The sequence below is a fragment of the Cervus elaphus genome, chromosome 24 (assembly GCF_910594005.1).
Source record: "Cervus elaphus chromosome 24, mCerEla1.1, whole genome shotgun sequence".
Lineage (NCBI taxonomy): Eukaryota > Metazoa > Chordata > Mammalia > Artiodactyla > Cervidae > Cervus > Cervus elaphus.
In genome coordinates this window covers 57,843,142-57,869,161 of record NC_057838.1, presented here as the reverse complement: position 1 = coordinate 57,869,161, position 26,020 = coordinate 57,843,142, and the positions used below count along the sequence as shown (strand labels likewise).

The 26,020-nt window shown below is 47.7% G+C and overlaps 1 protein-coding gene across 4 annotated transcripts in view; it reads left to right on the top strand.

The window, feature by feature from the left end:
- The first annotated feature begins 757 nt into the window (after positions 1-757).
- CACNA2D3 (calcium voltage-gated channel auxiliary subunit alpha2delta 3) overlaps positions 758-26,020 on the top strand; it is an 846,876-nt gene continuing 821,613 nt past the window's right edge. For 3 of the 4 annotated variants that reach the window (XR_006337469.1, XM_043885642.1, XM_043885643.1), the window contains exons 1-2: positions 780-1,033; positions 1,725-1,806. Coding sequence is in view for 3 of the 4 variants with exons in the window: in XM_043885642.1 (XP_043741577.1) it covers positions 912-1,033; positions 1,725-1,806 (204 nt within the window). In the remaining variant the exon portion in view is untranslated. Of the gene's footprint in view, positions 1,034-1,724; positions 1,807-26,020 lie in introns of all 4 variants that reach the window. The other variant, XM_043885641.1, reaches the window with a different exon arrangement.

The window sequence follows — 26,020 nt, the reverse complement described above, 5'->3', positions numbered from 1 at the left end:
GCTGCTCGGCAGCCCGGCCCGGGTTCGGGCGCGCCAAGCCGGCCCCGCCGCGGCCCGAAGCCCGGAGCCCCGCGCTCGTGAGCCCGCGCCGCGCCGGCAGCGCCGCCCTCCGCGCCTTCCCTGGTCGGCGCCGCGACCGGAGGAGCGGCGGCAGGCGGCCACGCAGCAGTGCCCGCGCCTGACCGCCGAGCCCCGCTGCCATCCCCGCCGCACTCCACCCCGCGCGACCCAGTACTCCGCCGCGAGCCCCGGCCCCTGCTTCAGACTTTGGCCTCTTCCTCGCACCCCTTGCCCGCCGGAAAACTGCCCGGCGGGGCCGGGGGTCGCGCCACCTCTGCGCTCCTCAGCACCCTGTGACCCAGCCAGGGGGCCCTGGCCTCCAGCCTGCGCGGCTCCCCACACCCCCCATCTCCAACCAGCTCGGGGTGCGGGGTCGCTGGGGCCGGCCGGGGGTCAGCCCGAGAGTGGCGCCCGCGGCGGCGGACTGCGGAGTTGTAAAGAACTCGGCGGCCGCAGTGGGCCGGGCGGGGCAGGGCGCGCTCCGCCGCGGCCAAGGACACGCGAGTTTGCAAGTCCCCGCCCGCGCGGCGCCTCCCGCCCTCCCGCCGCGGCCCGCCGGACTCCCGGGGCCGCCGAGGCGGGGCCGGGCGGCCGCCGCTGCGAGAGGCGCGTCTCCCTGCCTCCTCCCCCGCCTGCCTCCCTCTCCACCTCTCCCCACTCCCTCCTCCTCTCCGCCCTCCGCCCCCCACCCCGCCCCGCTCCTTTTTCTGCTCCCCAAGTGCGCCCGGCGCGCGAGAGGCAGGCGGGGCGGCGCGGAGCAGGCAGCCCGGCGCGCTCGCCCACCGCCCGCTCGGCGCAGCTCCCCGCGGCCGCTTCTGTCGCTGCTGCCGGCGCGTCGGAGGGAGCCCAGCATGGCCGGACTGGGCTGGCAGCGCCGCGCGTCCCGGGGGCCCTGGGCGCTCCTGGCCGCCGCGCTTCTCTACGCCGCGCTGGGGGACGTGGTGCGCTCGGAGCAGCAGATCCCTCTCTCCGTGTAAGTGCGGGGTCCTGCGCCGCCCGGGGAGGGGATCCCGGCCTCCCGCGACCCGCTGTGCCCAAGTTTGGGCTCCTGCAGGTGCGGCCGGACGGGACCTGCCGCGGTCGTCGGCCTCGTCTCTAGCACCTGCCGGCCCGCACCCGCGTGGGGCGGCCAGGCTGGGGTGGGAGTCCCTCGCCCCCTCCCCGGGCTGGCGAGTGAGACCTGGAGAGGAGACCTGGAGAGGCTCACCGCCAGTGACAGCACGAACTTTGAAGCCTGTTTACCGCATCCAACTTACGTGGGTCGTTTACCGGAGCTCTTTGCTATCTTGCCGTCTCACTTCTTTGGGGGGCGGGAGAGGGTGGGTGAATTTCTTCCGACTAATCTTTGCCAGGTGATGCCCAGTTTGGGTGGTCAAGTTCTCAGGCAATGATTCACGTAAAATTTAGTGATCTTTCCAGAGAGCCTGGGGGCACTTTGCGCATTTTGAACTATGTGACCCCACCCCCCCCCCTCGAGCCCCCTCCGCGGTGCGCTCTGCAGTTTGGTGCTGGCAGTTTCTACCAAGGCGCTTTTTCTTTTTCTTTTTTTTCCCTCCAGTGTTATACCTCCCGGTTCCTTCAGCCACAGCCCCCGTGTGTGCGTGTGCGTGCGTGTTGACTGTGACACGCTGTTACATTTGTTCCTCTGCCCTTTCTCCCTATAGGGTGAAGCTCTGGGCCTCTGCGTTTGGTGGAGAGATAAAATCTATCGCCGCGAAGTACTCCGGCTCCCAGCTTCTGCAAAAGGTAAGATTTCTGTGGTGGCAGGAAGCGATGATTTTTTCCAGCACAGAAAATGGAGGCAGATTTAGTTTTCCAAACAAACGTGAACCCAGAGCAGCATCAGTTATCAGAGGTGCCTCTGATCCTCCGGTTTCTTGGCAATGTACTGTGCCAGTGACTTCTCCCTACCAACCAGTTATTTTTAGATGACACTTGATTCTAAACACAAAGAAAAGCAGGATACTCAGTGGCACTGTCCTGGCCGAGGCTCGGAAACTGAGTGTTTTTTGCATGGCTCTCCTCTCTCTGTCGGTATTGCTGTTTCAGTATGAGAGCAGATGCTCCTCTGGCCAAAAAATGCTAACTTCATGCAAGGGGCAGAATCAGAGCCTATGTTATGCTGGTTTTCACCTTGCCCACGCTGCAGGCTGGGGTTCAGTGTATCAGGGAAAGACGCTGCACTATTGTTTGTCATCCCTGCAGTTGTACAATCCCATTATTCCCCAATCATCTAGACCCAGGGCTAGCATGCATTACATCATTACAGATAAGGGGAATGAATGTGGTTATCTTTCCACTCAGCTGCACTGCTGGGTAATAACCTATGAGAGTACTCCTCAAACTTAAGACATTGGTCCGCGTCCATATATTCTAGAGAGTCATGAGAATGGAGAATTGATTATTAGGCTTTTATCAGAAGCTGCATCAATTTTAATTCAAACAGGCAGCATTATGCTTAAAATTACACTGTGAGATAGATAGTCCTTTGCGCTCCCCTCCAAGGGGAAAAAAAAAAGGGGCAGGGGAAATGGGCTGGGGAGGAGAGATTAGAGGGGATAAAAAAGAATTTCAAGTTAACAAATCAATAGGATTAATCCAAGAATTCTCTCAAAGATAGAAAATAAAATTGCCCTTTCAGGGTAATTCTCTGAAAATGGGTACAAACAGCTTAAATTGTTAAGTTAACTTTTAAGCATTTAAAGCTGTGCTTTTTGGGCCAATGTAACATATGTGTCATGCATGCTGCCTGGTAACCAAGTACGTATTTTATTTATGGCATTCTGCTTTAGAGAGTAGCGTTTTTGGGGACATTGTATGAAACAGTTTGTCACATGAAATCTAAGTATCGTAATGAAGCATCATCCCACAATGGAATGACAGAGGTTAGCCTGGCTTAAAAATTGTCAGTAGCCATATTCTCTGAAACCTTGGAAAGACTGTTTTCTCACCTGTTATTTGGGGATGGAATTCATTGAATTATAGGCAGTTGATAAAACCTTGAGGTTATGATGTGCCTTTATGGACAATGGTAATTCACATACCTGTGACCTGCCTCTCAGCTTATAGGAGTTGCTTCTTTTGCTCGTGTTCTTTTAATCTGGACCAGTCTGTAGCCTGCTTTGGCATTTTGCCTGTGTGTCAGATGTTTTATGTGAAGAGTTCTGGCCTATTGCATTGCCTGTGTATTTAGCTTATGCTTTTAAAGAAGAGAATATTTTGTATAACTTTAAAGAAATATTTTTCATCTGCCTGTTGTAGTTTAGTTATAGCAACTCTGAAAGTATCTCCTCAGAGCCTGTGAGCGTTTTGTTTTTTTTTTATTGTGCTTACATATCTTGTACTCACATTTTGTAGGAGCCCATGAAATATATTTTTTCCTTCTCTCTGAAGTTCACACACACACACACCCCACACAAAATCCCATCAACCAAGCATATTGTTGGCTACTCTCTGATAGCAAACTGGAAAAAGCTAAAACCCTTCTGTTACCTTCTCATCAGCATCCTTTCTGATACTGAATTCACAAGCCTTACTTTGCTTTTGTCATGCTTACTGCTGGACAATTGGGTAATTATTTCCAGCTGTTTATGTCTTTTTTGTCATTTCTTACTGTTGCCTGGCATTCTGTAATCTGACACCAAGGGGAAGATGAGGTGTTGCTGGCCATTAGGTGCTGGGGTGGGCATTTCTTCTGCTCTGAATTGCAGTCACCGACCATGACGTCCTCTGACTGTGGCTTTCTCTGGCTAGGCAAGGACTTCCATGGGGCAGGGCATGGTAGACAACTTGGGGAGATATCTTTTGGCTGTCTTGGCCCGTTGCCCTTCATTATGCCCTTCATTATGATCTTTATAATCAACAATGAAGATTGATTTAGAGAGCTCAGAGTATGAATGAGAAATGATGTGAGGTGCTCAGAGTGTGGGGAGGCGTAGCATCATTTGGAAAAGCAAGGAGACTGTTGCCTTTCTCTTCTTTTTAAGTTTCTGGCCATGAGACATTACTCCTCTGAGTTAAAACTTTCTATACCCTTTTGTCACATCATTGCATCTTTGACAATTAAGATACTCTCGAAATGAGTTTGGAAACTTGGTTGAACAATGCATTAACACTGCAATAAGAGGATTCAAGGGTGTTGCATGATAGATTGTAATTATACTTTTAAGGCATGGACATTTAAACTTGATTTCAGTTAAGTAAGGTATATTGTATACCACTGAACAATTTTATGTACTCTATGTAATTTTTCTAATTGACATTTTATGTTATGAATTGATGTAAGGTGTTCATTTTTAGAATGGGAGTTTAGTAATTTTTGAACTAAGGCAAAAACTTTGCAAAATAGTTATTGTGAATGTAAGTTAAATAATAATTGGCCACCTATTTTAAGGAGTTTGGAGACTGGGAAAACTGCCGTTTTTATAACAGGGTAACAGGTTTTTTTTTAGATAATATAATTCAAGATAGCAGTATTATCAGTGATTTTATCAATATAATTATAGGTATTTAATAATGTGCCTCATTGTCACGGATTTAGAAAGGAGAATATTTCATTAGTTGTCTCTTTGTTCATTACCATGGCTTTAGCTTACAATAATATATCTGATATCCACTGCCAGACTTCCTATTTTTTGTCTTTTTGTTTTCTTTGCCTAGTGCAGGAATAGCAATCTATTAGTTCTTTATAAAGAGGATATTTTTGATTGTAATAAAAAAAGAATCTGCTTTTTAGCAAAGTAGACTGTTTCCAATGCAGAATGGAAGAACATGGGACTTGTATGTTGGAGTTGGAGTCAATTTTGAGAGGTTTTTCTGGTTGTTAGAAGACCTCGGGCCCCTGAAAGCGAAGTGCTCTTATGCGGCTGTGTGCCTGTGTCCTGCCCTCCTTAGCTGGCAGATACTGCAGGGGTTTCCATTCACTTCAACTTTTAATTAACTTTCCTATTTGACATATTCATGCCAATATTCAGCTGCCTCTATCTTGCTTCATTTTCCCCAGAGAATGCGCTTTGTGTGGGTTCTCTTGGAGAGGTACTGTTTCATTATCTTTCTATTTTGGGATTCAGTGAGAAGCATTCTAGTAGGTCCAGTAACCTAGTCTGTTAAACACTTGGGCTCCACACCCCTAACATTCACAATAAAAGGTATTAAACTGATGTGATTCTCATTTCATCCCTCTCTGGGAGAATTTGGTTGGAGCTGGATTTGTCGTTCTATTTAGTTCTGCATTCAGGGAATGTATGTTCACGGGAATGAAGGATTCTAATTACATTTTCCAGAATCATGGTGATAAATACACAGCGGAAATACAGGTACTGTATGTCTCTGCCATTAATGCTAGAAAAGAATTGACATTTACCTTGGACACCTCGTGCCGCACTTATCAAATGTGCTCTCCTTGGAATGCATAACCAGTTTTTTGCATTATCAACTATTTATTGAGAGGGCGGCTTTAATATATGAATGTGATGTCTCTTTCCACAGGACAGAGTCAGCAAAGTGAAAGGTTGGGTCTTTATTGCCATTTTGATAATTATGACTTTTCATCAATGTGGAAATCGATGGTCTTTTAAATAATTAAATAGGAGTATTCACTTATCAGGAATTAGGTAGCAGCGCTGTGTTGCCTATAGGAAGCCTGACACTCTACAGATTGCTTTTACTGGGGAGGCGCTACTTGGCTGAACATTTTTGTTGAATAAACACAGTTATTTGTCATCCTGCGAGATTAATGCATTCAATCTACGCTGCCCATGTTTTAATTCATGGCACCACTTCAATTACTGGACTTCTCCCTGGCAGATTATTTTTCAAAGTCTTGAAATCTTGGAAATGACAGTTTTCAGTCTTTCAGGGCAGTTTATTGGTCTCATTAGCCCAATCACCAGGACATCAGCAGAGCAGGGTAAACCGGTTGGAATTCATTTCATGCTTCTTACCCACGCATATATCTTACTGCATTTATACACTCATACTCGGTCACTTGCTGACCAGATAAAGTTCTTTTTGTACGACTTTGCTAAGCCTGAGCTTCTTTTGTTCTTTTCTTTTTCTTTCCTTCTTTTTCTCAAAGTTTCTTTTCTGCCAGAAATATTTCTGCTTTGCTTTTTCCCTTATTAGGAACTGCTGCAGCCTGCATTGCTCAGATTTACAACGCTAGTCAAAGTTAAGTGAGGTGAAAACGTAGGCATGGTTTTCTCATCGGAGGTAAACTTCAGATTTTTAATCCAATGTAGTTATTAAATTTGATCAATTGCTCTGGTGCTCTCAGGCTAGTTTTATCTTGTCTTATTTATTCTAATACCAATGTGCTTTTAGGCAAACACACGAGTACCAAGCTACCTCATAAAATCTGTCGGGCAGGGGCAAGCACAAATAACATTTCCAGTTTTGAAGAAGACATAGCCATGTATCTGGAGAAGGAAATGGCAACCCACTCCAGTCATCTTGCCTGGAGAATTCCATGAACAGAGGAGTCTGGCAGGCTGCCGTCCACGGGGTTGCAAAGAGTCAGGCATGATTGAGCAACCATCACTCACTCGCACTAGCCATGTATCAGGATGAACAAAAGTAAAAGAAATGTGAAACAGTACCCTGGGCACCTGTGGCCCTGCCGGATATCCCATTGTCCTGCACTTTGGAGCACACATTTGTGGAAGTCAAGTTTGGGGGTTTAGGTTTTTCAGTCATCGATTGACCCTTGCTAGGTGTTTAATGCTCCTGCACACCTAGAGCAATAAATGACTTGCTATGTTGGGCTTAGTGAAAGAGGTGTACATTCTCTCAAGGATCCTTTGTTTCCAGACTGTCATTAGTCTGGATCTCTCATTACAGATACCAACTCATGGCTTTTTCTTTATCCAAGTATGTAGCCTCCGTCAGAAGTGAGTGGTGTTTATTTCAGGGGTCCCCATCTTTTGCAGTCACAGTGCTTGCCAAAACAGCCTCCCAAACTGAGATCCACAGCGTCTTCCAGACAGAGACTTTTCACAGCTTTCATGTTCCCTGGGACACTCTGATTGGACTTAGAGATTTGCTATGGCTGAGACTGAGAAAAAATGAAATAGATGTCGTAAATGCCAGCCTATGAATTAGCATATGAGAGCCCCCCTCCCCCACTCCTCTTTTAATGTAATTTTTATACAAGAGACATAATGGCCTTTGCTTCATCTCCAGTGGCTGCAGTGAGGCTTTTGTGTATCATGTAGCGAGAGGAAAAGTTCCTCATGTCAGGCTCCTGGCGATATTGATAGAATCTTCATCAGCCCTCTCTGGTCCATTAAGCAAAAGTGAGCTTCTCCTTCAAGAGAAGAAAATGGAGAGGAAGGGGAGGATGCTTGCTTTCCCTGAGTATTTAGTGACCAGCACATTTAGCTGATGGTCCCTGAAATGCAAAGCCAGCCTCAGAGACTCGTTCCTGACAGTCCGACCTGGACCACAGCTCACCCTCTGAAGGTGAGGCATCTGCTCAGCTGATGTGTTTTAAGGGATTTCTCTTTGTGTAGCCAGCGTGTCTACTTTTCAGAAGAAAGTCATTTTACAGGCATAACTTTGAAAAGGGTGCAGGGTGTCTTTAATAAATGGTATAACACTCGTTGGGTGCTCATTCCAAGGCTGTTTAAATAAGGCATTACATATAAGGTGTATCATGGTTAGATGTTGCTGAGCTTCTTGGTTATCCCACATCAAGATTATGGAAATAAACAACTCGGTAGCCACCTATTAATGGGCAGTTCAAGGCCATATTGGAAAGGAGAGCATTATCTCTTGACAAGAAATAGATGCTTCTTTCTTCACTTTGTGCCCTCCCGTGTATTCATCTTGGCATCCAGTATTGGAAAACAGTACCCCCCCAAGGTTAAGAGAGCCATTACCACGTAAACAATCTGGACAGGCAAGTTGGACATGGTTATGTATGGCTGTGGGTTCGCAGACCATACTGCTGGTTATTCATTTTAGGTGAAGCAACTGCCAGATGATATTTGGGGCTGGTACATGTCCTTACCACTTATTAAGTTTGTGCATGCATGTGCACGCATGCCAGTAGAGACAGAGGCTGCTCATCACAGAATGTGCCAGATGCTGCCTGCTGATGGGGAAGGTTGTCCTTGTCCTCTTGGGCTGCTAGCAAGTGCGGCTTGAGTGGGTGAACTGGGGTGCTAGGACAGAACCGAATGATCCAGTCCACTAGGCTCAGGTTGTCTGGCATCTGAGACATTATAGGCAGCTGCAGTGGAGGACCTGCTGAGACCAGGACCAGCTACATCAGGGGTCCCTAGTCTCCGGGATCTCATGCCTGATGATCTGAGGTGGAGCTGATGTATTAATAATAGAAATGAAGTGCACAATAAATGTAATGCACTGGAATCATCCTCAAACCATCCACCCCATCCCTGATCCCATGGAAGAATGGTCTTTCATGAAAAGGGTCCCTGGTGCCAGAAAGATTGGGGACCACTGACATAATTTGCGGGACCCAGTGGGAAAGCAAAACGTGGTTCCATTTGTTAAAAAGTTATGAAGAATTTCAAGATGATGATAGCTGAGCATCACAGCAAGGAGGGGGCCCATCGGGACTCGGGTGAAGCCCCCTGCAGGACAGGTCGTGCTCATTTTGGCTTTCTCTTTTCCCTGCTGGGTAGCTCATCCTCTCATTCTATTTTGATGTTCTGGCCACAGTCAGCTGGGGAGGCGTCCTTTGCCCATCTTTTTTCATCATTGTAATAGGTGCAGAGCTTGGAGCGTTTTCAGAGACATACATCTTGGAAGCTGCAGTGTTGTTAAAGCATAGAAAAAGGTCACTGGCCTAGGAGTCTAAGAGCTGTGGTGTTTGTCTTCGTGTCTTTTCTGTAGGTATTTCCTGAGTGGCCTTGGGCAAACTGTCTAATGTAATAGTAAGAACAGGTAGCATTCCCTCAGGAGTTCCTACATTCCAGGTACCGGATGAATACCTGACATGCGTCATCCCACTGAAATCTCTTGGCTACCTGATGACTCAGGTACTACCATTCGCCCATTTTTCAGATTTGGAAGTTGAGGCTTATGGAAATGAAGCAGCTGCCCCCAGGTGACTGAGCTGGGCTTCTGGAGTCTGCTTGCCTGGCCGCAGTACTGCTGTCCTCTCTTGTCTTTGTGTGACCTTTTTTCATCCCCCCTTCCTGTTTGAAAACAATGTGAGTAATACCTGCATTTCCCTACTTCCTGGGTGTTTTGGAGGATTAAATGAGATAACATCTGGGAAATTACTTCGAAAACAATTAGAACCTAAGAAAACAGCTGAGAGGACAGGGTTTGGCGTCAGATGGACTTGGCGTTGAGTCCCAGATCTGCCGTTTCCTAGCTGGGTCACCTTGCAGCATGATGCTTCTGAACCTGCTCTCTCCAATGTGAGAGGAGACTGGTATCTTCTACTTTACAGGCTGTGATGAAGATTAAATGAAATAAAAGGCGTAAAGCACTTAGCGCGGTGCCTGGCACGTAGAAGCTTTCCGCGATTGAGCTGTGAAAGTCATTATTGGTGGCGTGAGACAGAGACGAGCTCTTCAGATAACCTTCAGTGAGCATCTGTGGGGCCAACTCCATAGACGCAAGTGAGCGAGTGCCTGAACGGGGGAGTGGGTGCCAGGTGCCGGCAGGGAGGAAGGTGGTCCCACCTGGCACCTGACGAGAGGAGTCTGAGGAGCCAGGTACTGCAGAGTGGGAGGAGGAGGCCACAGTGGACCCAGCCTCTGCCCAGACCTTTTATTCTCCTCCTCAAGGTCGGCTCACTTCCTCCTAGAGTCGGGGCGATGCCCACATGAGACATCGGGGTTGAGGAACTATCTCGGGGGCTTCCTGGTACCCCGTTCCTGGCTTGCCCTGCTGTGCAGGTGGTGGATCAACTGAGGAAGGACCACATAGTTTAGAAAATCACCCCCAAACCATTGGTACCCGGGACTGATGGATCCAGAGAGTCTGACTGCCCTGGAGGCTTCTTAAAATCTACCAAGATTCTAACCGGCTCAGGAGAACAGACTTTTCAGTGGGACTAGACAGGAAGGAAAGGGACTTTTTGGGGGGAGAGTAATGAGACAAGCATTCTTTGTATTAAAGTAGATAATGCAAGACGTCTGCTGGGGTCTTTAGTTGCACTGGGAGATGGCCTGTGTTTTCTACCTGTCACCGGTGGCTTGCGGCTCAGGGAGATGGAACGCAAGAAGATGGTGGGGCTGGACTCAGATGGGAGCGTTCTGACCCCCAAGCCTTTGACTTTTCTCTGCACTGTGCATCACCTGTGTGGGCTGCTCCCACATGAGCACAGCTTCAGTGGGGTCGTCAGGACCTCAGCAGGATGAGAAGGGCTGGGTGGGTGGATGCTGGCGGCCTCTCTGGTTTCTTTCCTCTAGATGTGCTTCCACAGGTGGGATTTCAGGAGGTGTTCTGTTGGCAGCAAAGACTGACTTTGTGGGTGATGGGCCCCCACAAGTTGGGGGAAGACTTCCCTTGTTCCATGGGAGTTTGTGCCATGATGGGCCAGGAATGGTTCCTAAGGGAGACAGGGAAGGTTGACTAGAGGGGCCCTGGCTGGCAGGGCAGAAGGGGGGCTGTTGAGTACCTTACACCTCTGCTCAACCAGAGCTGCCAAGGAAAAGAATAACCTTGCGGAGCTCCTGAGCAGGATTCAGTCTTGGCTAAGGAACAAGGCCTCAGCCATTCTGCAAAAAGCAGGGAGCATTTCCCATCACGTTTTCCTCCAAAAGTCAAACCTGCTCTTTATCCGTTTGCTCAGGTCCCTGAGTTTGGCTCCTGAGGACATGTTTCTCACACTTGATGGTTTGATTCCTTTTTCTGAGACTTTAGTGTTGTGTGTTAAAATGGAATCAGTGGTAAAATTTGCCCTTGGAGATGCCACCACGTTTTAGACACCGCCCCCCGCTCCCCCCCCCCCCGCCCCGAACCGATGCTATAAACGTGACCTTGCATTTCCTTCTTTGGAACTCTGGGCTCCCAGTAAAGAATCTGTTGTTGTTGTTTAGTTGCTCAGTCATGTCTGACTCTTCATGACCCCGTGGACTGCAGCACGTCAGGCCTCCCTGTTCTTCACCATCTCCCAGAGTTTGTTCAGTCTCATGCCATCCAACCATCTCATCCTCTGTCATCCCCTTCTATTCCTGCCTTCAATCTTTCCCAGCATCAGGGTCTTTTCCAATGAGTTGGCTCTTCACATCAGGTGGCAAAAGTATTGTAGCTTCAGCCATCAGTCCTTCCAATGAATATTCAGGGTTGATTTCCTTTAGGATTGACTGGTTTCATCTCTTTGCTGTCCACGGACTGTCAAGAATCTTCTCCAACACCACAGTTCAAAAGCAGCAATTCTTCGGAGCTCAGCCTTCTTTATGGTCCAGCTCTCACATCTGTGCATGACTACTGGAAAAACCATAGCTTTGACTAGCCGGACTTTTGTTGGCAAAGTAATGTCTCTGCTTTTTAATACACTGCCTAGGTTTGTCATAGCTTTTCTTCCAAGGAGCAAGCGTCTTTTAATTTCATGGCTGCAGTCACTATCCACAGTGATTTTGGAGCCCAAGAAAATAAAGTCTGTCACTGTTTCCATTGTATCCCCATGTATTTGCCATGAAGTGATGGGACCGGATACCATGATCTTAGTCTTTTTTAATGTTTTAAACCAACTTTTTCACTCTCCTCTTTCACTTTCATCAAGAGGCTGCTTAGCTCCTCTTCACTTTCTGCCATAAGGGTGGTGTCATCTGCATATCTGAGGTTATTGATATTTCTCCCAGCAATCTTGATTCCAGTTTGTGCTTCATCCAGCCTGGCATTTCACATGATGTACTCTGCATATAAGTTAAATAAACAGGGTCTAGATTTCTATTGCAGTGAGCCATGCACAGCTGAAAGGAGATTTTTAAAACACTTTTATTTATTTGTAAAACTGTGTTAATTTTAACTTTTGGCTGCACTGGATCTTTGTTGCTGCACCTGGCTTTCTCTGCTCGTGGTGCATGAGCTTCTCATTGTGGTGGCGTCTCGTTTCCGAGCAGAAGCTCTTGGGCACACAGGCTTAGTAGCTGTGGTACATGGGCTCAGTTGCCGCACGACATGTGGGATCCTCCTGGACCAGGGGTCGAACCTGTGTCCCCTGCATTGGCAAGCAGACTCTTAACCCCTGGACTACCAGGGAAGACCCTGAAGAGATTTTTTTTTTTCTTCAAAGCATGTGCTTTGGTGTTGAATTCCACTCTGTCAGTCACTAACTTTCTCTCTCTGGGCCTTGGTTTATGCTTTGACAGAGTAGAACTATTAATAAAAGCTCCTGTATCATAGGACTTTGGGGAGGGCTAGATGGTAGAACACAGATGACGTAGCTTCGAACAATAGGTGGCACCTGGGAAGCCTTAGTTCTCTGGGCCACTCTCTCACTTACAGTTTCAACTTCATTATTAATGAAGAGCAAGAGAAACTTCTGGAATTTTAGTCACTTTGATCCCACAATGAGTTCATAGGATAAGGCCATATATGTCTCGCACATTTAATGTGACGGGGCACAAAGGCAAACAGAAGTATTCATTATGTTCCCATGGAGGTGGATGTTTTTATTTTTTGCTTTCTTTTCCTAATTCTTCCCATCCCGTCTTTTGTACAGTACAGGTGGGCAGTTGGGGAAGTCACTTTTGTTCCTGTTATCCGTGTGTACTGTAATTTGCAAGGCAAGGTGAGAGAAACACGGGGCAGGCGTTTGGCTCTTTGTACCTGCGCCATCCGAAATACCGCTTCCATTGTGCTTTGTCAAGGCAGAGGTGGAAAAATAGTGTAAAAAGAACAATAGGTGTGGGAGGCAGTAAATCCGTTGGAGGTAGGTAATCTTTGGCCACGAGTCATAACATATGGCTTTACTCCTAGCCTCCTACCAGTTTCCATCATCAGTGAAATTTCTCTTAACTCAATATACTGCATCATGTCCAAACAGCTCAGTAAGCATAGGTTTTTGCCCCCCTTGACATCAATGAAGGGGCTTCCCAGGTGGCTGAGTGGTAAAGAAACTGCCTGCCAATGAGGAGACGCAAGAGACTCAGGTCTAATCTCTGGGTCAGAAAGATCCCCTGGAGTAGGAAATGACGACCCACTCCAATATTCTTGCCTAAAGAATAGGCAAGCATTATCCATAAAATTCCATGGACAGAGGAGCCTGACTACAGTGCTTGGGGTCACAAAGAGTCGGATGTGACTGAACATGCACGCAGGCAGTCATGTCAGTGATGATTGTTTGATTTCTGGGACCCTCAAGCTCAAGTTCGAATGTTATTTCTTTTTGATATTGGCTTGGGTTTCTTTCAGAAAGCTGTGCTTTTGAAGGCATACGTTGAAGGAATCATCGTCAGGCAACCAGTAAAAGACGTATGTGTGTGTGTGTGTGTGTGTGTGTGTGTGTGTTGGCGTGTTTTGATATACACACGCTGTCTTCCCTTTGTTAAAGACTAGTAACTACTTTAAAATTCCAGGGTCTGTAGCTAGGTTCCAGTATTTCAGAACATCAGGAGTCATCTGGTCACCCCAAAATAAGATGTAAGCCTCTCAGGAAAGGGCTCACAGCTCACTAATCTATTGAAAAAAGCCAGCAAGACACATTTCCTGGAACAGGAATTTCAGAATTATGGAAACATAGTTGGAATTCCTATTTAAACAACAAGATTTTCAGTTACTTTTGCATGAAACAAATGCCTTATGAGTGATATGAAAAATATATAAACTGAGAAAGAAATTAGAGGATTATGGGTTTTTTACATTTTATTTTAAAGAGAAGCAGTTGGTCTTGGGAAGACAGAACCATGTAGAGGTAAAAGTCTGGATCTGAGACCCACCTCCCAAGGGTACAGTCCAATGCTACTGCTGACTAGTCTCAGACCCCTGACAAGTCAGTTGCTGAACCTCAGTGTTCTTATCTGTCAAATGGGCACAATGGTACTGACTTCTAGGGTGGTGATGAGAGATGCAAGTGAGAAGATGCACACAGGATGGTTGACAATAAGTGGCTCAGAGGAAATATTTACAAAAGGCAAGCGACTGCTGCTGTTGTTATTATTTTTCTTCAGGAGCTGCTTCCACATATCAGGGCTGGTTGGCTGCTGAAGACAGTAGTTTGTGCACTGAGGGGGTAAGCTTTAAATCAGGCCACTCGGCAGTCCCTCCACCAGAGCTGCCCACCACTGAGCCCCACAGGGTCTTCTTAGGCAGGAATCATAATAATGAGGCAGGTACTTTGCATGTGGTGCCATATGTGCTTTATTTGTATGGTTTCGTTTAATTTCTCACAACCACTCCTGTGTTTGGTTCTGTCATTATCTGTATGTTAGAGATGCAGAAACCAAGACAGAGAATATTCCTTTGACCAAGAATGCCCAGCTCCAAGTGACCCAGGCAGGCATGGAACTGTGTCTTGTGAGTCCTGTTCAGCTGCCTGGCCTGGGGTGAGGTCTGAGGAGGGACATCTGGGTACTCCTAGGATGAAATATTCCCCACGCTTTGGTCTTGGCCTGCTAGTGACTCCTCAGGCGGTTGGTGGCAATTTCTTCTATGCTGTTAATCCTTTCCCCAACAGAATTCTCATTTTGGTGAACTGTCATCTGCTTTCATAATACAGAATGAAAAAGGAGCTGGAAAGAGGGATGAGCCCAGTTCGCCCTCTAGGTTTCTATACTTTTCCTTTTTTTTTTTTTTTTTTTGGTACTAAAACAATATTGCTTGTCTTTTGATTTCTTTTGAGGGTCAGCCATCCCTCCCCTTTTGAGGGCTGACTCTTAAGAAGCCTTTTTGAGAATCTCACTGAATTTGACTAAGTTTCCCTTTGTGTATATCCCATGATGTGGAAGAGCCAGGTTGGGCTCTGGGACCCCGGTATTAATACATGATGGATCTGACTTTGAGATCCAGCCTGGCTCTAGTGAGTTTCACTTCCTTATTTGTAAAATGGGATCATGGTGAGCATTGTCAATATGCAGTAACAGTCTTAGCATAGAACTGGACATCTGGAAAGTGCCCACTAAATTTTAGCTTCCCCTTTTTTGTCATCCCCACTCTTTGTCTTTCCTGGATATTTGTTGGAGCTTCTTTTTCTTTTTCTCTCTGGGAAAAGAGAATCATGCATGTTTTTCTGCATGATTGACAGTTAACTTGAAGGCTCCAGCCCTTGGGCCCACAGGGTCAGCTGTATTTTGCATGGAAAGAGTCTGGCGGATCTGTCTGAGCCCAGGCAGTTCTGGGGAAGTGTGATATCCTGAGGACCCTTATCTCTTTCACTGGGGGTGGGGATGTGGAGAAGGAGGCAGGTAAGCTGGACCTGAAATCTCCCAGGGCAGGCTCGTTCAGGGAGAGGGTCTTCCTTTGGCACTTAGGGCAGAGCTGCCTTTGGGGTGGGCTTCCGGGGCTGTCTGTGGAATGCATGAATGTGCAGATACACAAAGGAGCCTTTTCCTGATGCTCACGCGCTGGTGATGGGAACAGCGCTCTTGAGCACAGACCAAAGCATGGTCTTTCACATTCCTTTCTGCATTACCCTCCAACACTGGGTTTTCTGAGCCCCCATCATCAGGTGCAAATGCTGCAAAAAGTCAGGGCTGCCTCCCAGCTCCAGCTCTCCAACCCTGAAGCCCTGGGGATGGGTCCCTTGCCCACAGCCTGCTTGGTGCCAGCAGGGACTGCCAGACCTTCCAGCCAGCTGGTCCTCACTTCCAGCCCACGACCCTCTCTCTCCTTCTCCTTGGGGAACATCCCAGCCCAACTCCATCAGCCCCCTGAAAACGTGGCTGAGTCTCCCCACTCTGGAGCCTTCCAGCCCAGCAGAGGGGTCCTGGCGGTGCCTCCGCAGTGCCAAGCTGAGCCGCTGCGGCAGGAGCACCAGGCGAGACCGATGGGGCCGCTGCAGCCGCCGCCATCAACCTGGGGGCGGCAGCTCGGCAGAGGCAATTAGGAAGCTGCTGCAGCTAATTCCACCAAGTGCTCCACTGCCACGTTCCTGGTGACATTAGGGAGAAATGTGAATTTTAATTTCCCTTCCTTTCACCTTCGCGTGGGGTCATTACCTGGCCTTCTCCAGCGCCCTGCTGACCTCGAGATGCCGCACGGTGTTTGCTGAGCATGTCACCTTCCCTGTGTGGCTTCCTTTTGTTTTACAAGTGTTTAGGTATTTTGTTTGGTTATTTTGTACATCCTGGGGACAGTGTTTCTGCGTCTGTGCATTGCAGGCGTTTGGGAACTGCGTCTTCGTCTGCTGCAGCATCCACGGTGCAGCGCTCCCCGCTCCTGGGCATCCTCTCTGCATAGGCTCCTTCCAGCACCTCCACCAGGATGAGACCTTGTGAGAAACCAGAAAGCAAGTTTGGGTGATTTGCATTGGTATCGTGGGAGTTCAATTGTCCCTTCTCTTCCTCCGGCCTGGCCCCTGCACACGCTGAGAATCTGCACCCAGCACAGCCCCTCTGAGCTGAGCTGGAGCATCTGGCTGGGAGGAGAGAACTAAATGATATGGGTTTAATGGGGGGTCGTTTAGCTCCAGCCCCGCCTTCTCCCAGTATCAGGTCCACAGAATCTGGCATTTTGAGGTTCCTGAAGAGTCTTGAGTCTGGCTCCTCCCTGGCATGTTAGTCTATGGAGCCTGGTGAAACTTGCCGGGTGATTTTTGCTCTGTGGAGCCCTCCGTGTCTTATCATAGCGGGAATTTGCTGTGTGGTCTGTGGTGGCTCAGTGGTAAAGAATCCGCCTGCAAAGCAGGAGACACAGGTTTGATCCTTGGGCTGGGAAGATCCTCTGGAGAAGGAAATGGCAACCCACTTGAGTATTTTTGCCTGGGAAGTCCCATGGAGAGGGGAGCCTGGTGGGCTCCAGTGCATGGGATCAGAAAGAGCTGGACATGACTGAGCGCCTGAACGGCCACAACATCAACACCCCACAGCCATCAGAATTTGGTGCCGTCTCCTACCTTCCTACTGAGCCTGAAGACTCACCCAGAAGGGCGTGAGATCTCCTAGTTGGGGCAGGTTGTGGGAACCGGCCCAGCCCTTCCAACTTGGGGGTACGTGCTTGGGACCTGGTGGCATGCCCCAGGGGTCACCGTGCTTCAGGAGTGGGCCATGTGTGACCTCTGACATTTCCCCCTCAGCCCGCTCGCTTGTGTGTTGATCAGGGCACTGAGGCCATAGACGGGAGAAAGGCGTCATGACCCTGTGCTGGCTTCTCCCAGGACCAGGGGAGGCAGCCTCTAGCCTCATGGCCTCCCCTCCCTGCCCCAGCTTTTCAAAGCTCCCCTGCCGCCCTCCACAGGAAGTCTTCTCTACTCCCCAGGCAGAGGGGCCTTTGTAACAGTTCTTCGGATTACATCACATTTAAGCCTGACTTTCACCTAGAGAAACTGTTCCCCCAAGGTCTCTCTTTTTTAACAGCCAAGATATCTTGTCCCAATGCATCAACGGGGAATGGCCCCCTTAGTAACGGGATCTACATTAGTGAAGTGAGTAGGAAACTGAATGATTAATCAAGTGTGTGTGTGTATGTGTGCACGCTCAGTTGCTCAACTGTGTCTGACTCTTTGCAACCCCGTGGACTTAGCTTGCCACGGACTGTAGCCCGCTAGGCTCTTCTGTCCATAGCATTTTTCTGGCAAGGATACTGGAGTGGGTTGCCATTTCCTTCTCCAAGGGATCTTCCGACCCAGGGATCAAACCTTCGTCTTCTGCATTGGCAGGCGGATTCTTTACCACTGAGTCACCTGGGAAGCCTGACAGTTGAGTGTTTATATATTACTAATAAATCCATCTGATAACCTGAGGTCTCAACCTTCTCCTTTTCCACAAGAGAGGTTCACAGGACCAAATGCTTCTTTTGGGGGAGAATCTCATGGTTTAGGAAAATTGTTAGCTGTCTTAACAGACTTATAAGAACCCATTGGCTTTTGACCAAATGTTGGGAATGTTTTCTTGCTTCTTCCTTCCCTCATTCCTTCCTTCCTGCTTCAACAAGCACTCGTGGAATACTCAATGAGGCATGCAGGGCTGTGCGGGGTGCCAAAGTCGCTTTTCTGCTGTGGTCACCTTTGGCATCCTTGCCCCAGATGCTTTGGTGACAGCACGCCGCGCACAGTCCCACACCCGTCAGGCTGGGTCACGCCTCCGTGCCTCGGCCCAGGCCATTCCAGCCGTCGACACTGCTGACCCTGTTGTCCTTGTCTGGTTGCTGGGCCCGGACTCTGGAGGATGTCAGACTTCGGTGTGCAGAAATACCACCCGAGGAGCTGCTTAAAATGTATAATTCCGAGGGACCTATCATAAAAGATCTGGACTCAGTAAGCTTGGTCCAGGGCCCAGGAATCTGCATTAACAAGTGTCTGTTAATTCTGATGGGTTCTGGAGACCGTGCTTTGAGAAATGCTATTGTATGCCACCCCAGGAAGGCCCTGGCTTCCCCCAGAGATCCAGTTATTCCCTCTCTTTTCTGCTGGGAGGAAATACGCACATCTTTCTGCCATGGTTTGCTTCCATGTCTGTGTGTCCATGTGGAGTCTGTTCCATCCTGGGCCTGGGCCGGTGGCACTCAGCCTCTGAGCCCAGCCTAAAGCTGGCACTGGGCGCAGCCCTCTGTGGCGTGCATGGCATGACTGGAGGTTTTCTCTGCAATAGGTATGGGGGCTTTGTCAGGCATTTTATCTTGTTAGTCAGAAGGTACCCAGGAGCATGTCTGATTGTTGAAGCAGCTTATTTATAAATCACTGAGCGGGGTTACAGCGGCCATTCTCCAATTTGTAAGATGGGGAGAAATTTGTTGACCTGTCAACGATGGTTTTTTCTTCTTACCAAATAGGTTCCTGGGACCTGTGGTTACCAACCCTGTAACAGAAAATTGTTTGGTGAACATCACTATGAAAGACGCCATCTGCTTCCCATAAAGGTTATTCCTAATCGCCCTGGTACAAGAATTGCTCCCCCGGGGGCTCCTTGGGCATACAACTGCATTTTTTCTAAGTCAGTGGCTTTCAAACTTTTTTGGCCATGGTCCACAGTGAGAAAAACATGGTTCAGTGAACCCATTCCGCACAGCTTCACATGGGAAACACCAGTTTCATGAATCCACTAGGCTTTATTTCCTGCAGTGCAGTCTGGTCTATTTGATCAGACTGCACTCTGCCCTACTGTATTTTATTCTCTTCTCTTCTCTTCTCTTCTACCCTAATCTAGACTACCCTAACCTATTCTATTCTATTCATTTTAGAGGGCTGGCTGTGAGCAATACATTGATTTCATAACCTAATAAATGTGTTAAGGGAAGAAAAGTGGTCTAAATGTTACCAGGGTAAATGATTGGCTGAATTAATTTTGTTCTGGAATGTGTAGCATTCATCTTTGAGACTAAAGTTGTGTTTTCCACAATAACAATAATAGATGGTGATAGCTAATGTCCATCAGCCTCTTTTGATGCTAAGGTCTCTGTGCAAATTTCATTTCGTCTTCTCAAGAACTCCATGTGATGGGTGCTGTGAGAGCCCCATTTTCTCGATGGGAACCTTTAGATTCCGGGAGGTGAAGTGACTTATCCAAGGTCACAAAGCTAGTATAAGTGGTGGCATTGGTTCTTGATCTTAGGGCCACCTGACTGTGACCCCTGTAGTCTTAATTACCCGTGTTTGCATTTGCCTCTTCCTATTGCCAGTGGCCACCTTAATTGGTCCCAAGTGTTGCCGTTGGCATGGGAAACCCAGTTAGTGGCAATGTGGGGATGGCATGATGGGGGCAATGGGGAGGAGATGTGAGAAGATGTGAGAGGGAAGTTTGGGAAGCACAGATGAGCAGTAGTCTTCAAAATACCTGATCTCTTGCTTAGCACTTAGAGAATTTGCAAAGAATATTTGTACCCGTGTTATATCGGGTCTCCTCCTCGCAGAGCAGCCGCTGCATCTGGTATTTGTTATTATACCTAGTGGGCAGTTATTTGTTTTCTCATCTCCTCTCTGACCAGGGGTCTTCATTCAGAGGGGAGGCATGAGGCCTTGGTCCTTCTTGGCATGCCCAGTGGCTGGCCCAAGGAGATGCTGCCTGAGCATCTGTTGAATGAGCAAGTGCATGAAGAGACCCTTTCACTTTAATCCTCACAACCAGCCCTGAGTAGTTTTCCATCCTGTGTTGCATTTGAGGAACCTGGGCCCAAGATCACAAAGCTAGTGCTGGGACAGTCAGGTGGAGGACCAGTCCAACTCCCAGATGCAAAAGTGACTATTCCATTCATATTTATTTCTTTTTGGAAGGTCAGTTTGGTGACCCCACCTCCTTCCAAGAATTTATCTTCCTACCCTCTGGATGTGGGTTTGCTGACTTGGTTTCCTGGGTTTTTCTGGTTGTTTGGATGTGATGGGGCTGGGCCCGAGGGTTGCAGGTCTAGAGAGGGCAGGACTCTGGCTCGAGTCTGAGGTCCAGGTTCCAGCTCTGGCTCTGATGCTGCTGAGCTCTGGGATCTACTTCTCCCTGAGTCTGCTGCACTCCATAGAGCTCCAATGACCCTCGGCGCTGAGACTCAGCATGGTTGCCAAGGACGGCCCATCCTACACGTTGCCTGTCAGCTCCACCGTGAGATGGGTGGTACTCTTACCATTTTGCCATTGACCGTCCATCCTCCCAAGATCTGTTACTCTTCCTTTGTCTGAACCAGGCCCCTGCTGGAGTAGAGGGAGGTAGGGAGATCCTGCTGCCTCCACCTTTAGGTACTTAGAGTCTCTGAGGAGCAGTGAGGGCAAACTCTTGAGAAGACAAGGCGGACTCAGCAACATGGCCAAGAGAAGACAGAGTAGAATCCATGCTGGGGGAGGCAGAAAACACATCCCATCGTGCTAAAGTCTCCCCTGCATCTTTGCTAATGTTATTTCCCAGGAGTCTTTGTACCATAAACTTGTTCTACTTGTGTCAGGGAATGGATTCATCTTTAAATGTAAAAAAGCAAAAATAAAAGGGACTGAAATATTTGACATATGATGAAGTTCTGTGATATTTTAGTCAGTGAGTAAATTGATATTTATATAACCTGGTATATTCATTTCCCCTGATCCACCCTCCCTTGAATGTTGACTTAATAACATGCCTGACTAAATGACGTTAATTACTTTAAATTGCCAAACTGGAAAAAAAAAAAAAGTAAGCCAGCATTCATTCAACAAGTGTGCTGTGATCTTTTCTGGCTGAAGCCAGAAGAGCTGAAGTGTCTTAGGGGAGAGAAGGGTGGGATGTAACCTGAGCAGCTCAGGAAAAGGGACTTGTACATCCTGGGAACACGGGCTGCTTGGGCCAGACATAGAGTGGGGCTGGGGGTTAAGTTGAAGCCACTAGAAGCTGGCTCTGGGTTTGAATCCTGGCTCCACCTGTGACTAGTATATGGCCTCGAGAGCTGCTTAACTTCTTATTTTATATTTTCTCCCTCTTTAAGTGATCTCTATCTCACTGAACTGTTGTGAAGATTCCATTAGATCATGAGTCTCAAATTGAGCTCGGGGTCTGGCAGTCGTAGGAATCCAATGAATGGCAGCCATCATTATTCTTACTGTCTTGGAGTCACGCACCCACCATCTGAGGTCATTGTCATTGCCTGATCTGGAGGCCATCAACTCTCCAAAAAAAGGCCATTGGCTTGTTCATGGCTCTATTTTTGGTTCCCACAATAGTTTCCATCAGTGACTATTTGGGGAATAAATGAATGATTGCGGGGAATGAATGAACTTTACAGGTGGAAAGAACTGAGGCTCAGGGCGGTTGGCTGGATCATAAGGGACAGCATAGAGATTCCCACCAGCTCTGCTGTGTCCTCAGCCATGACCATAAGCTACTGGTGACTTGATGGCTCCACTCTTTGGTGCTTACCTAAATTCCTGGGAGCTATCCCATTCGTTCCCAGTGATTTAAAGGTGAAGTGTGTGTGTGTGTGTGTGCACTTTCCAGGACAGCATCCAAGAAGATAGGTCGTATTAGATGTAGCCTCCTGGTTGTTTAGAAACTAATTGGTCATTTTCATTCTGTGGCAAAATAGCAGACTGGTAACCCTTTGCTCTTTGGGGAAAAACTCCTTAAATGCTCCTATGTTCTGACATATTGCAAAGTCCCACTGGAATGTTGACATAGTTTATACCCATCAAGGCCACACTAGAGGTACTTTTTCTGGATCTTGGGAAGGGAAAGCTTGTCCCTTTGAGCTCCGTGTGTAGGTGTCATCTTTCTCTTGTAGGTTGCAATGGTGATTTTAAATCTCCCAGTTCACCTCCTAGCCCCTAAGATTCCCATTGCAATGGGCTGTGAAGCTCCACTGTTTCTCTTCTTTTTCAGATCCGTTTTGCGGGCAAGATTGCTAGGTTAAGAGAAGAAGAGAAGGAGAGGCAGAGTGGCTGAAGTGTGAAGAGGAGTACTTGCTGCTGTTTTTAAAAAGTCCTTGAATTCAGCCCTTGAGTAGTGCAGTATAAATTTGAGAGATGATGGCTATTAATTCTTTGCTTCTTGTATAACAGCTTTTAGTCTAGAATGTCAAAATATATCAATAACACTTTCTTTCTCCATTTCTCCACTTTGTGTGTAGGAGGGAGGTAGAGAGCATTTCCAGAGAGATCACTGCTGCTCGGACCGTGGCTGGTCCTTAGCAGGAGCATGAGAAAAATTCTTAATTTGATAGTTTCCTTTGTTTATTCATTCTTCATTCATTCATTTATCCAACAAACATTTTTACCTCTTGCTACTTTGTCCCGGGTACTACGTTCAGCTGGGGATAGAGGACAAGAGAAATGAAGCGTAGCCTTTACCCTCGTGGAGATTACAGTCTAGTGCAGGAATCAGGCATTCCTCAAAGAGCTAGACCAATGTGTGCACGTGTCCCTGCAGCGCTCTCAAAGTGTACTGACAGTATGTCGCTGGGGGGCCTGCTCTGGTCCGGGGCCACAGGGGGCTCTGCCGAGGGGATGAGCTTCATCAGAAAACTGAGGGATGGCAGGAATGAACATGACAGCGAGACGGAAGAGGGGACCATGGATCCTGTCCAGCCTCACCGCCTCGCCTGGGCCCATGCTTCAGCTTCTTGCAGAGGTTCTTGGCCCCAAAAGTCATCCCCCACTTTCTTTTCAGCCTTTGCTGCTTCTTATCCCACTGCCCTAAACTCCCGCCCTTGTCCCTAGAGCTGCCTGTTGAGTTTTCAGTTGAGCTTCTGCTAAGCCAGGGGCTCAGTCCTCCATTGCTGCTGCCTTTGGGAAGCCTTCTCCCATCTTGACCTCTTTTCCCTTTTATACCTCCCTATGGTCACCGTAATTGACCTTGGATTCTTATTCCTGTCGTACCCTCTTTAGACCTTTCCCCTCAACTCCACAAGCTGTTTGAAGCCCTCTGTCTTTATCATCTTCGAGTTCCTTGTGGCTTCCTTGGGTGGGCAAAGCCCTGGGATGATGACGATGAAAACACACAGATACTTGTTGAACGTTTACCAAGAGATGGACAGATTGAAAACACCTAACACATATTAACTCATTTAATCCTCACAACAACCCACAAGAGCAAGTTACTCTATTATTATCCATATTTAGCCAATGAAGAAACTGAGGCCCAGAGTCTGTTAGTGACTTTCCAAGAGTCACTTAGCTAGGAAGTGGCAGGACTGTAGCTCAGGCCTTTTGACTCCCTGGTCTGGGTTGGTAACCACCGCAGCACACTTCCTTCCTAGCTCGGCCCGCGTTAGTCGAGCTGTATGTGAGCGGTCTGGCAGGTACAGCCCGGCCCCGTCCAAGACCGTGCACACGTGCAGCCGCCCTGAGTGATGAAGGAGCAACTGGCTGAGGCTGGTCCTTCAGATGGGAGGAGAGGCAGGGGCGGGAGTCGCCTTCCGTGCTTGAGAGCTTGTTCCCATCACAGCAAGCAGGGAGCAAGGTTGATGTGCACACTGTTCATGGCAGGAGCCTGGCTGGACTCCGAGCAGATCCTTTTTCCCTAGTTTCTTTTCTTCCCAGGTGTGAAGAAGTCCCTAGACCAGTCCAAGTTGTCGTGTGAATGACTTCCCCTCAACAGAAATGCCAAGTTCATTATTACAGGTGTGGGTTTTCTGTGTGAACATGTGGGCTTCAAAAGGCACCAGAGACAAGAGTGGCCTTGCATTGCAGGGTTTGAGCTCAGACACTTCGATGACCACCTGGAAAGACGTAATGGCTGTGACAAACTATAGTTTTTAAAATTACAAAGTGTTGTCTATTTATTACACTGTAGAAAATTTTGGAAATATGGAAAAGTAAAAAGAAAGTGAAGACAAACTGCTATCGCGTTATCTTGGCCTGATTACTGTTAATATTTTGGTGTGTTTCTTCCTTTGAATATGTGTGTATATATATGCACATATGTATATTTATTTTACATAAATGAGATCATGTTGTACAAACTATAAGACATCTCAGAGTTGATCCCGGCAGGGTAGGGACCACTTAAAATAATTATTTTTCCTGTGAAAAATTAAATCAGTTGAATAACTGATAAGTACCGAATGACACAGTAAGAAAAAAAAATCCTAATCCTGTGATGCGGGAGTTGTTATTTAGTCACTAAGTCGTGTCCGACTCTTTTGTGACCCTTTGGGCTGTAGCCCGTCAGGCTCCTCTGCCCATGGGGTTTCCCAGGTAAGAATACTAGAGTGGGTTGCTATTTCCTTCTCCAGAGGATCTTCCCAACCCAAGGATGGAACCTGTGTCTCCTGCATTGCAGCCAGGTTCTTTATCACTGAGTCAGTCACCAGGGAAGCCCGTGATCCAGGAATAACCACATCAAAATTTCGTGGCATTTCCTTTGGGCTGTTTGAAGTTGGAATCAAACTGTCTACATGAAGTTATTTTGTTTTTCCCCCTAAGTTTATCTCATGACCGTGTCTCCTTTTTATTAAGTATTCTTCAAAATGATTTGTTTTTACAAAGCATTTCACTCTGTGGGTGTAGTGTCACGTCTTCACCTTTCTCCCACTGTCGGACACGAAGATTGAAGCCCAAGTTTCCCCTTGGTGTGGACAAGGCTTTGATGCACACCCCTGTCTGTCTCTGTTCCATTTCTGATCACGTCCCTCAGAGCCAGTCTCACCGAGAGAGTCTCTGGGCCAGAGGGTGGGAAGTTTGTAAGCACACCTCTTTCCTATTGCTGCTGCAGTGTGTGTGTGTGTCTGTGTGGGTGGGTGTGAGTGTGAGTGCACACCCGCGCGTGCATAGCTGTATGCTCATCTGCCCTCTTTGTTTCTCCCATAGCATCCAGCTCTGTTCCATGGCTCAGTCTTGCCTGGGAGAGCAGACAGCATAGACTGGACTAAACGGCCTTGACTTCTCTTTACATGTGCAAGACAGTTGGCATGGAGTTCAAAGCAAGACTTGGAGGTCAGGTGTCCCTGGGTTCCAACCTAGGCTCTGCTGCCTACTAGATGTGCAGACTGAGGCAAATTATCTGACCTCCCTGAGTTTCAGTGGGCTAAGGGAAAAATGATATCTACTTGTGGGGGCTATTAGGAGTATTAGATCAAATAGTACATGTCAAGTGCTTAAGGGCTCAGTAACAGCAAATGTTATTATTTTTTACTATTTATTCCAACTTTCATTCCTCAGGGCTATAGGAATTTGACTCATTTTTAAACTGCTACTGTCTGTACAAATAGAGAGGTAGAATATTCTATGGAGCAGTGGTGTGTGTTTTAGCTGCTCTCTGTGTAGTTTAGCGGGAGATTTTAGGGTGTCAGATGTTACTTTAAAAGAGTTTGAAATTTTGGATTGGCTCTTACTCTAGAAGCCTGGCTTGAAAAAGACAGATGAGGAGCTAAGTGTTGGCTGGGGGAACACAAGCTGCCTCTGTAGTCTCCCCAGTGCAATTGTTTTTGCAGTCAAATAAATTAAGGGTAACACTAATAATAGGAATTACCAACAGCTAATTATAAAATGGGGTAT